Here is a 12,643-nt window from a genome sequence, read left to right on the forward strand (position 1 = left end):
AAGATATGCAGGAAAATATAAATAATAAAGAAAGTACAGTTGTTTGGTTTTTTTTGGTCTTTTTTTTTTGTCTTTTTGCCACTTCTTGGGCTGCTTCTGCGGCATATGGAGATTCCCAGGCTAGAGGTTCAATCGGAGCTGTAGCCACCAGCCTACGCTGTAGCCACCAGCCTACGCTAGAGCCACAGCAACGCAGGATCCGAGCCGCATCTGTGACCCACGCCACAGCTCACAGTAACGCCGAATCCTTAACCCACTGAGCAAGGGCAGGGATCGAACCTGCAACCTCATGGTTCTTAGTCAGATTCTTTAATCACTACGCCACGACAGGAACCAAGAAAGTACAATTTTATTTTCATATAAAAATGGTAAAAAAAAAAAAAATGGAATTCAGGCCCAAAATGATTACGTAAAATGAAGAATTGGTTTTTTATTGCCAAAGGATGCAATTCACAATGATGATAACATAGTTATGACTATATGCATTGAATATTAGTGTATTCATATACTTATGAAAAAGAATGAAACGAGAAATAATTTAATAGTAAAAAATTTTAATTTACCTCAGGGTCATGACAGATCAGGTGAACAAAATATAAAACAGAATATAGCAATTCTAAGAAGCGTGATTAATGAAGAAGATCTAAGGGGTACATTTTTAACACCCTATATTCTGAATATAGAGACTATACTTTTCTGTTAAAGTACCCGTTAATTATTTTAAAAATTGACCTTTTGTCGTGTTAAAAACTGTAATAAATTTAAAAATAGGCTTAATTTACTAATACTAGAAATCAGAAAACAGACTCTTGCTTTCTTGATCAACTTTTGCGTAAAAATTAAATATCAGGCTATTTGGAAAACGATCCAAGCCCTGTTTATATACTATGCCAAAGTAGTGCTCAGATGAAAACATATGTATGTTTAACCACTTACTTAAACATTGGAAAAAGAACAACAAAACAACTGAAGGCAAACAGAAGGAAGAAACTAATAAAAAATAAACAGATTGAATTAGCAAAATTATAGTCTTGAAAATTAATCCACAAGTACCTGTTTAAATTTTTTTTTTACTGAAAGTCAGCTAACCCAATGAAGAAAACAAAGCATCAATTTATAGCATAATTATTAACATAATAATCAACAATCACAGAAATAGAGGAAAATACAAAAGATGTATCTCTATTAACATGACATATAAAATATAAACACTTGGATGAAATGGAAATTTTCTAGGAAAATATAATTTGACAGCTATTTGTGTGTGTATATAAAGATCAAAATCAAAGAGCTAAACTACAAGAAAGGACCATGGTCAGATACTCTTCGCAAGAAAATTCCGGCACTCTTAAAGAGCAGATAATTCCAATACTATTTTAACCTATACCAAAGCATAGAAAATTAAGAAAACCATCCAGATTCTCTTTTTATGTAATCTCAAAAACTGACAAATATTCCAGTAAAAAAGGAGACTAGAGAGCAATTATACTGATTAATAATTGATAAAAATCCCAAATAAAAAATTTGCAAACTTTAGCAGCACATTAAAAAAAAAAAAAACAACACTATTAGGAATGTGCATTGTGGCTGAGTGGAAAGGTACGCAACTGACATCCATGAGGATGCGGGTTCAGTCCCTGGCCTCACTCAGTGGGTTAAGGATCTGGTGTTGCTGCAAGCTGTGGTGTAGGTCACCAATGTGGCTCAGATCTGGCATTGCTGTTCCTGTGATTTAGGCCTGAAGCTGCATCTCGGATTCGACCCCTAGCCTGGTAACTTCCATATGCCTCAGGTGTGTCCCCACCAAATTACTATTCATCATCACAAAATAGGATTTATTCTAAGAATGCAGAGCCTTCCCTGTATTCAGTATTAAAATGTCTATTATTAAATTCATCATGTTAATTGATATAAAGAGAAAAAGTAGATATTCATCTCCATGGATCCTGAAACCTAACATCATTTTAATTAGAATAATCTAACTAGGGATAGATGGTTCCCTTACATGATAAATACATTTGTATATCAGTCCCAAATCTGGCTTCCTAATGAGAAGAAAAAACATAGTGATGTTCCCACTAAAGCCTGAAACAGACAGGGATGTTATACGTTGTGCTGAGTTTTATACCAAATTAGCAAGTAGATACAAGAAGGAAAATAAAGGCATAAAAACTAGAAAGTAGGAGGTAGAAAAGCTATTATTCATGCATTCAAGAGATATTTCTTAAGTCTGACTCTATCCTAAGTACTGATGAAAAAGATACAAAAATTTCCTTTGTTTATAGAGTTTGCATGCCAGCAATATGCCATTATATGACTGTCTACCTGAAAAATTAAGAGAAGCAAGTGAAAAACTACCACAAACAATATAAAATGTTACAAAAATAGTAACCATACAAACACACTCACACAGACACACACACACACACACAGAAAATAAACAGAAGATATAAGAAAATTTCTTATTTACAATAGAAACCAAAACAGGATAATATCCTTAGGAATAAATGTAACAAGGATGTGCAAAGTATGTGAGGAAAATTTTTTAAATATTGTGAAGGACGCAAAAGACAGACCGAATTAAAGATGTCAGTTGAACCTATGCTGATAGAAGAACTTGGCATGATCTCATTATAAATACCAACAGATTTTCTTATACTAGTATTTATTGAAACTAGACAAGCTAATTCTAAAGTTCCTATAGAAAAATAAATAAGGATTTCTGAGTAACCTAACCATATATACTGGCACATGAGTAATAAAGCAATGGAAGAATAGATTTGATTTCTCTTAGAGAAAACATGAATGACGGTATTGGCTCTCTGGGCAGCCATTTGGAAAGAATGAAAATTAGGTTCATACCTCCCACTGTATTCCAGGATATATTCCAAATACACTAAAGATTGGATGTAAAAATCAAAACTGTAGACATATTAAAATCAAAAGTACAAAAGTAGGAGAATAACTTGAACATTTGGAATAGAAAAGGCATTTCTAATTATGACCCCAAATTCAGAAGCCATAACAGAGGAAATTGATACATTCCAACATGATTTTTAAAATTTCTGCAAGTAAAAAACACAAGCAAAAAACACGATAAGCTAATTCTAAAACCCAAATGACGCATTAGTTAATACTGTGCAACCTCTGGTCCAGACACAGGTATAATCACCCTCATAAATGAAGACACTCTACAAGTCAATGAAGAAATTACTTGCAATTCAAGAAAAATATGGGCAGTAGATATGAAAAGACTATTCTAAAAAGGAAACACAGAGGAGGTTTTTTTGGTAGGAGTTCTCTTTTTTAAGTTTAATTTTTATTTTATATTGGAGTATAGTTGATTTACAATGCTGTGTTAGTGTCAGATGTACAGCAAAGTGGTTCAGTTATTCATATATCTATAGCTATTCTTTTTCAGATTCTTTTCCCATAAGGGTTATTACAGAATATTGAGTAAGTTCCCTGTGCTATGCCAGATGGTTCTTAAAAAACATGAAAATAGTCCTCTCTCATAAAAAGGGGAAGTCAAATCAAAGATATACTGAAATACTACTTTTTATATATCAAACTGGGAAAAAATTGAAAAGTCCAATAGCATTCTGTGTTTATGAGGCTTTGGGAAATGGACATTCTTGCTTGTTGAGAGTAAAAGTTGGTAAAATCATTAGTGACAGTTATTTTTCAATACCTAAAAAAAATTGCAAATGCATAGATCTTTTGATCTCCACAAGTTCACTTCCAGGGATCTATCTCTATATATGTGTATAAAATGACCCATGACAAGGTTATTTATTGCAGTGCTGTTTATCATTGCGAAAGTTTGGAAGCTACCTAAATGCCCATTAGCAGTGGAGTGGATAAGTACATTATGGCATGTTCTTACAGTTCTACAAAAGAAGGAAGGTGTTCCCTATTTTTGGATGTGGAAATATTCCAAGATACATTGTAAAGTGAAAAACCCAAAGTCCAGAATAATACAACCACTTACGTGATGGGGCAGGGGAGGGATATAAGAATGCATATTCAAATTTGCTTATATTTGCAAAAAATAACTCTGGAAAGAAACTGATTGAATAGTCAGTTACCTGGTGGGAAGTGGAGGGTAGGAACTGAGAGAATAGGGACAAAATGGGAAGGTGAAATTTGGGATAAATTTTTTTAATGATTTTTTATTTTTTCCATTATAGCTGGTTTACTGTGTTGTGTCAATTTTCTACAGTACAGCAAAGAGACCCAGTCACACATACATATATTCATTCTTTTTCTCACATTGTCCTCCATCATGCTCCATAATAAGTGAGTAGATATAGTTCCCAGTGCTATACAGCAGGATCTCATTGCTTATCCATTCCAAAGGCAATAGTTTTCATCTATTAACCACAGATTCCCCGTCCCATCCCACCCCTTCTCCCTTGGCAACCACAAGTCTGTCCTCCAAGTCCATGAGTTTCTTTTCTGTGGAAAGGTTCATTTGTGCTGTATATTAGATTCCAGGTATAAGTGATACCATATGGGATTTGTCTTTCTCTTTCTGACTTCACTTAGTATGAGAGTCTTTAGTTGCATCCATGTTGCTGCAAATGGCATTATTTTATTCTTTTTTATGGCTAAGTAGTGGGATAATTTTTATTTTGTGAACCATGTGAATGTTTTACCTAGTCAAGAGACTTAGAAAATAAATGAAAATTTTAAATGAATTCCTCTAAGCAAATGGTATAGCCAAGGTGTATTGTAGGCTCTGCATTTTCCCTCTCCCACATTTTAAAATTGAGAGACATAGAAGAGTGTAGATGGTGTCCTGACTTCTAATAAAAACTCCTCAAAGTACATGCCTCACTGAACGTTAGCAAGTAAGTTTTACAGACATAAGCTCAGCATATTTTATAACCTCAGTCATAACACTAAGGCCATTTGCTTGTTTCTTGTGTGTCTGACAGCGTGAATTTCTTGAGAGGCTTTAAAAAGTGTCATGTGCACATTCCACCCTTATCACTTGAAAGCTGGTCAGCCTGTCTTCTCTACCCCATTTTTGGTTCTGTCCTTCGATTGTTAATATCTCCTGAATCTAATCTGTATTTATTCTAAGGGAAGAGAGCTAACTCAGTTTAGTTTTTGTTGTAGGCAGGTCACTCTCACGTAATGGTTGGCAGGATGGTCTGTAAGACACTGAAGTGGTGGGGGCAGGAAAGGGAGAGATCTAACATGTACTGAAATTTGCATACATTTTTACCTTTGGTCCTCATCACAATCCCATTTAGGTGAATAAATAGCTTTATTTTGAACAGGTGAGGAAACTGAGACTTAGAGAGCTCATTGGAACAAGAATTGAACCCATGTCTGTCATCTCCTAGTGTTTTGAAAATGAGAGAGAGAGACAAGAGTAATAGCATCATACACAGGCATAAATAGGGTCTCTTCCACTCCATCAAGTTTGCATCTTCAAGTGATGCATAGTTGTAGTAAAAGATTTGATGGAGTTTTGCTCAAAAAAATGACCAAGAAAGAAATAGAAAAATGTGTGAAGAGCAGAGCAGAGGGGAGTGTGACGAGGAAGAGAGAGAAAACATATTTAAGTGGAACTGGAACCCTAGTTAAAGTGAGGTATTTGGGGATTATTCCATGCTTCTTGTCTGTCCTGTGCTATCCTAACATGTGATAATTGAGTCCAGCATTTTTTCCTGAGGATGTGAAATATTTGAATGATGTCTCTGTGCAAATTCCTTGTCTTGAGGGTTAGTGGAGCTAACTCAGCCCGTTGGCTGCTCCATCATATCTTTGTTGTGGAAAAGTATAAGCATTAGAGTGAGATTCCTATATTTCAGTGTGTCATAATGAGTGACTTTTCTTGTCCTATATGCTTATTTATATTCATGCTGCTAAATGGAAGGCCTCATTCCTCACTGGTCAATGTAGAAATCTCAGGAGCAGATAGAAAACACATGCAAAACAAATATCTCAAATATAAACAGGGGCAGATCCATTTATGATGAAGATGAAAATTATTTTCCTGGTGCCTTGTTTCCTAGCATCCTGATGAAAAGAGATTGGAGGGCCTGTCCAAGCAGCTGGACTGGGATGTTCGCAGCATTCAACACTGGTTCCGACAGAGACGCAACCAAGAGAAGCCAAGCACGCTGAAGAGGTTCTGTGAGAGCATGTGAGTCCCTCTTTTTCTTTTCAAAAGGAAAACCTAAGTACTCATACCATCCTTGAGGTGAAACAGATCAGCTTAGTTCAGGCTCCAGCCGAACCCCCAAAGCCTGCCATCTGGCGACACAAAGTAGTCTGTGAAAAACTGGGGGACTAGTAGTTTGTCAGAATTTGTGATTTCCACTTTGGATGCAGTAAATCAAGTTTGCCTCCTAATGGAGTTCCAACACAGCGGGCAGGTTACAAGGGCCTACAGTGGTATTTTCAATCAGCCACCTTTGAAATAGGGCATGAAAAACCATTACTTTCACAGTTTGCATTTTAATAGAGGGGACTTTGTCAAGATGTTCTTGCCACTGAGAAAAGCTGAGATACTAGGATGTGTTACTGGAGGATCATGACGATGCCCTATCTTCCTGGAGTTTTAAGAAATGCCTATATAATATTCCTGGGTGAGTTTAATGAGGCATTTGCTTCAAGTGGGGGATGGATTGAAAGGCTCTTCCATTTCTGAAATGGGAACTTTATGGTGTGTAAATCATAAGTCAATAAAGCTGTTAAAAATAATAAAAGACACTCAGAGAACTCTTCTAGCACGGTGATATTTTGAAAGAGTGACGCTCAATACACATACCTGTAGGAAAGTTAGAGAAAGAAATATTGAAGTGTTGAGCACATCCCTAACAAAGCAAAGATGATGCCTCTAGACTGTTTGCTCTATCTGGTCTTCATCCTTGGAGGTATGACTGTGCCTTTGACCAATGGTTCTTTCCTTCAGGAGCTTTTCCTGACCCCTGGTCACTTAAACAGTAGTTCTACCAGTGTAGCTCTTTCCATTTGGGGTTCAAGCTGCATTTTCAAGTTTAGCTTTCAATTATGCTGAAAAAGGACTTCAGCTAAGGCTTATAGGGAAATGTAATTGTATGGGAGAAATGAATGAGAGGCAGAATAATATCATAAATCCTAGGGCTGGATAAATATGGGGAGCATAAACAGGGTCTTGAGGAGGTCAGACTATTTATAAAACTTGGAAAAACAACCTAGCAGATAGAATCTGCAGAGCCCTTCCTATAATTGAACTTAGTGGCAGTTTATGGAAGAAGGATTTATGCCTCTGGGCTCTTGATCAAAAGCTGGAGTTGCTTCCTAGCCTGGCTGTGCCATATATGCAAAGGGCCTGGGCTCCTTCACTGAGCTGCAGACCTGAGAGGGGTGAGGTTGGGTCTAGGCACACGGCCATCTCCTGAGATTCATGTGCCATCTCCCCCTCCTCCAGCTAACTTCCTTGTAACTCGGTGCTGTTCCTTTCTGGACTCTACTGAGTCTCTACCAGCTTCTATACCAGGATGTATAGACATCAGCCACCTGGATCTTGTTGCAATGAAGATTCTGATCCAGTTGGCCTTGGATAGCAGCCGAAATTGCATTTTCAACAAGTCCCCAGGTGATGCTGCTGGTCCATTGACCACGTTTTGAATAGCAATGCTCGAGGCCGTTCCAGTGCTATGGAACGTCTCCCTGAGTTCAGCTGGTCTTCATCTGCATGCCGCAATCCCAGGATGGTCATGGCTGTCTACAATCAGTTAAAACTAGTTCTAAATGATTGCTAGGAGCATGGTGATGGGATGACCCAAGGTGAGTGGGAGGATGCCTAAAGTATTGATTATGATCTCTTCCCTCAAGATGCTTCATGAGTCAGTGTCAAGGAGATAAGACAGAATGTCAGAGTACGTATGAGTCAATGGTAGATATTAACAATGGTGGACATAGACATATATGCGTTCTAGATGGTTGGTATGGCCAGGGAAGAAAAATTAAAGGAGAAAGATTAGTTGCGGGTTAGGGCACAGAGCAGGGTTCCTGGGACTAGAACTCAGTTCATACTGGCAGTCTTTGACCTCTCTGTGCCAGAAGACTGTGGTCAGTGAACTTTGTTTTGAAACGTTCTTCCTCCTTGGCGTCTGGGTTGCCACCAGATTTTACTCTTGCCTTTCCCAGGGCGTGTGTGCATCATTTATTCTGCATTTCCCTGGGCTACTTCTCCAGCTGCAGTCTTCAATCTTTATATCCCCTGTTTGACCTTCCTCTCTCAGTGTGAAAGTTCTCTCCTCTCACTGGCTTCTTCCAAGACCATGTGTCCAGTGCAGATGCTTCTTCTTGAGGGCATCGTTCTGTTGTCTCCCATGGGCAACTCTGATTTGCTTCCATTCCTGACTCCCTTTTTTTCTTCCTGTTGTTTGTGTGACTCTATTGTGCTACAGCTGGAAACTCCATCTAAGCAGTCACTAATTTCCAATAGTTCTTTGTCAAGCCCACTGCTGTGTCCCTGATCCTAACTGCTCTCGTAGGTCTCTTATGTATCACATACTCATGGATATTTTGTTTGTTCCCAGAAAATATATTTTCCTAAAATACTGTCTCCATGATCTGTTGCCTTAAAATTTAATGATTTTTCTCCAAATAGAAGAAAAACATTAGGCTTATTAGTCTGAGAGCTAGATCCTAGCTTTCATCTGAGGGCTGTGTTTTCATTGCCCATCCTTTGCTCATTCCTGAGTGGGTTTGTGTTGTGTTCCTGGCGTGGAACACCTGCATTCCTCTGTCCCACTCATTTAGCCCCTACCCATTCTTCAGACCGCAGGCCCTCTCAGAAATGCAGCAGGATGGCTGGGTCTGGAGTGGGCACTAATTCTTCTGAATTCTCAGAGTTTTTATTGTTAAGTACTCATCATTTAATACTGAATCAGCATACTTTCTTATGTGGTCATTTAACTTTTCTTAGTTTGTCTATGTATTTTCACCCTAATTGGCTCACACGTGCTCCTTGAGGGCCCGGGAACCACATTTTGTTTCTCTTACCTTCTTCTCAGGGTCCACAACAGGTAGACCTTGCTGCATAAGTATTTGTCAAGTGACTGTATGTTAAGAGGGCATTGTTTTGGAAGGGTTTGCTGATCCAAGTTGGCATTGTGCCTCCCCAAATGAAGAGTGCCTAATATATACACTATTTGGCCTAAAATTTGTCTCAGAAATTTACTGAACAATGGGACAATTTCAAAGATAAGAATTCAGAGGAAAGATTGGGATGGCAAAGGAGAGCATTTAGACAACACCACAAGGATTAAAGCTGATTATATTGGTCTATATGTGGACATGTTTGTGTCATAGTTGTTTGCTAGCCTATATAAAAAATGATCTGGAAAAGTTGTTCTTAACCAGGGAGCCACTTCCTAAACACCTGAAGTGCTTTTCAAAATACACATGCCTAGGCTCTACCCCAGATGTCTGATTCAGTGTGGTGATGACCCATGTGGGGTCTGAATCTGTACATCTTTTTTTTTTTTTTTTTTTTTTTTGAAGTACTGAATCTACAGTATATGGAAGTTCCCAGGCTAAGGGTCGAATTGGAGCTGCCGGCCTACACCACAGCCACAGCAATGTGGGATCCAAGCCTTGTCTGCGACCTATGTCACAGGTCACAGAAATGCTGGATCATTAACCCACTGAGCAAGGCCATTACATTTAAAAAAAAGGAGAGGAAAAAAAAGCAAAATAAAATTGTTTCAGTGGGAGTTCCCATTGTGGCTCAGTGGGTTAAGAACCCAACTAGCATCCAAGAGGATTCCATTTTAATCCCTGGCCTCGCTGTTCAAAAATACTAAAAATTCAAATTAGAAGGCAAGATAGCCCTAAGGTGGGGCTTGTAGATCTAGGGCCCAAATGTAAAGGTTCTATAGTTTTTCTGTTTTCTAAGTTACTGTTTTAGAAAATATAGAATCTTTTCAGGGGAATCAGATTTCATCTTTCAACAGTGTAGAACAACACCCATATGTATTCCAAACAGTGCCAGCAGCCATCTGTTGGCATGTCCAATTGTTGACATACCCATTTGATACAGATGGACCAAGGAGAAGTTGTTCAGCAAGTAACGTGTTGAAACATTGATGTGATATTTTTTTTCTTCATGCTTGATATCAGTCATCAACAGCTGTGTTAGTTTTGATGAGTATTTCTTCCAGAAGCATTTAGATCCTTACTGGCAACTTAAATAGAGATTTTTCAAGAGGAAGTGAAGGATTTATAAAAGTGAGATGTTGTTTGAGACATTTTAGGAGAAACTGGTTCTAAGTGGTGGCCATTTAGCTGGGGGGATCATGGTTTGAGGCTATTGAAGCTTTGCCTTCCTCCTCCAACAGTTGTATCAAGGTAATATAGAAATAAATAATAGGGAGGTCCCGTCGTGGCGCAGCGGAAACGAATCTGACTAGGAACTGCGAGGTTGCGGGTTCAATCCCTGGCCTCGCTCAGTGGGTTAAGGATCCGGCGTTGCCGTGAGTTGTGATGTAGATCACAGATGCGGCTCGGATCTGGCATTGCTGTGGCTGTGGTGTAGGCCAGCAGCTACAGCTCTGATTGGACCCCTAGTCTGTGAACCTCCGTATGCTGCACGTGCGGCCTTCAAAAAGACAAAAGACAAAAGACAAAAAAAAGGAACAAGAGAAAGAAATAATATTTTCAATGAAAAATATCTATAGGATGAAACGGGAAGGGGCAAAGATAAGCTTTCAAAATAAATAGCTTCTCTCTCATTGTGAGTGAGTACCTGTGCTCATCATTTATGATATTGTACAGTATGTTTAACACATATTATATATCTTGTTATGAGAGTCCAAGATTGTCTTTTCTTTAGGAATTCTACATATGGCTTTCATTTAATCAGTCTCTGATTGATTTATCAGATAAATCTCCCATATGATAGCCTGAAAATATAGGGCAAAGAATATTCTTATTTCATAGGTTGATACTACCATTGACCCTTGAACAATGGTGGGGGTCAGGAACCCTGGCCTTCCGAGCAGTTGAAAATCCTTGTATGATTTTCCAGTTGGTCCTCTGTATCTGTGGTTCCTCCACATCTATGATTCTGCATTTGTGGATTCACTCAACCTTGAATTGTATAGTACTTTACTATTTGCTGTTGGAAAAAAATCTGCACATAAGTGGACCTGTGCAGTTCAAACCTATGTTGTTTGTTCAAGGGTCAACTGTAATTTATTTGGATTGCAGTTGGCTCTGTATGGAGTCTTGTTATGAGGGTCCAAGATTGTCTTTTCTTGAGGAATTCTATTTGAGAATTGATCCTGATTAAAACTGCCTCAAATGCTGCAATATTTGCTTCTGGTTGGTGGCAGCGGATTGACCAGTATCTGGGAACCTTTTGGAATTGTGACTTTATTTCTGCAAGGAATCTGTGCTGTGATCCTCATAATTTATAATTGAACTGAAGGTAACTCAGCAATGAGGAATGAGTGGCTTAACCAGCTGTCCTCATGCCACCAACTCAGTCACTATTTTTATTTTATAGGTCTTTCAGTTGGACCAGTCAGCAATACTGTCTTGTGACCTTAGTAAGAAAGTGGACCCTAATGAGCGATGGGGGTAGAGGAAAGGGAACAGGGCTATGCAGGAAACAACAAATCGAGTCTTATATCCCTTTATTTCAGGTCAATCTTTGATCTGAGGAAATTGTGTGATGAATATACTCCACAAGTTTTCATAACCCAGCCACCTGTTTGCAGAAAAACTAACTGAATTATTGTAGGCTGTTTTAGAATCTTCCATGTGTTCTATACACTGGTGACGGGTGAAATTTTGCCGAAGAGAAAATTCAGCTTTGATTATATTTTCCCTTAGATCATGACAGGAGCATCCTTTACTACCAAAGGTTTACTACTCAAATTCTCCTGAAGATTGATGTAATTTCTGAAGGCAAGAATAAGAAAACGTTTTCTTTGGGAGAAATGGCCTCTTCCTTTTTTTGGTATTGGGATACATGACTAGCAGTGCATTGATGCTGATCATGAATGTGGAAAAAAGTTAATCATAAAATTGAAGGACCTGAAAAGTACAGGGTTGAGTTGTTTTGTTGCTGTTGTGATGGTGGATGTTTCCCATTAATATGAAATAGTCCTTGGATTGATGCACAGCTGTTTAGAGCACATGGTTATATGTCTATTTTTTTTTTTTTTTGTTCAAATGTGGTTGAGCCAGTGAATGTCTTGGTATCTGAAATGGTTTTAAATCCATAGCTTGTATTTAGGTCAGTTTTAACTAGGGAGCAGGGAGCAGCACACTTTTCCTGTTAACGGCCAGAAAGTAAATATTTTCAACCACATGAACCTTGTCGTAATTACAACTCGGCTATTGCCGCACAAAAACAGCCAGAGACAAAGCAAATGTGCATGGCTGGCTTCCAGTAAACCTTTAATTATGCCGAAAATTTGAATCTATCATTTCCATATGTGTAATGAAGCATTATTCTTAAACAATTTTTTTCAACCATTAAAAAATTTAAAAACTGTTCTTAACTCATGGGTTATACAAAAACAGATGGCAGGCTGGATGTGGCCAGCCAGCCATAGTTTGTTAAATCCTGCTTGAGGATTACAATACTATTATCTGTTCTTCCAGAGTTTCAAGAAAAAGTATG

At 38.2% G+C, this 12,643-nt stretch overlaps 1 protein-coding gene across 12 annotated transcripts in view; it reads left to right on the forward strand.

Moving 5' to 3' along the window:
- CERS6 (ceramide synthase 6) overlaps window positions 1-12,643 on the forward strand; it is a 334,531-nt gene that overhangs the window by 101,347 nt on the left and 220,541 nt on the right. For all 12 annotated transcript variants that reach the window (XR_014829507.1, XR_014829508.1, XR_014829509.1 and 9 more), the window contains exon 3: window positions 6,030-6,160. Coding sequence is in view for 3 of the 12 variants with exons in the window: in XM_021075469.2 (XP_020931128.1) it covers window positions 6,030-6,160 (131 nt within the window). In the remaining 9 variants the exon portion in view is untranslated. The remainder of the gene's footprint in view (window positions 1-6,029; window positions 6,161-12,643) is intronic.

This window comes from Sus scrofa, chromosome 15 (assembly GCF_054392235.1).
Source record: "Sus scrofa isolate SSC_HxYL_T2T_F1_AM1 chromosome 15, Sscrofa_HxYL_maternal_Yorkshire_Landrace_v2.0, whole genome shotgun sequence".
In the NCBI taxonomy this organism is placed as follows: Eukaryota; Metazoa; Chordata; class Mammalia; order Artiodactyla; family Suidae; genus Sus; species Sus scrofa.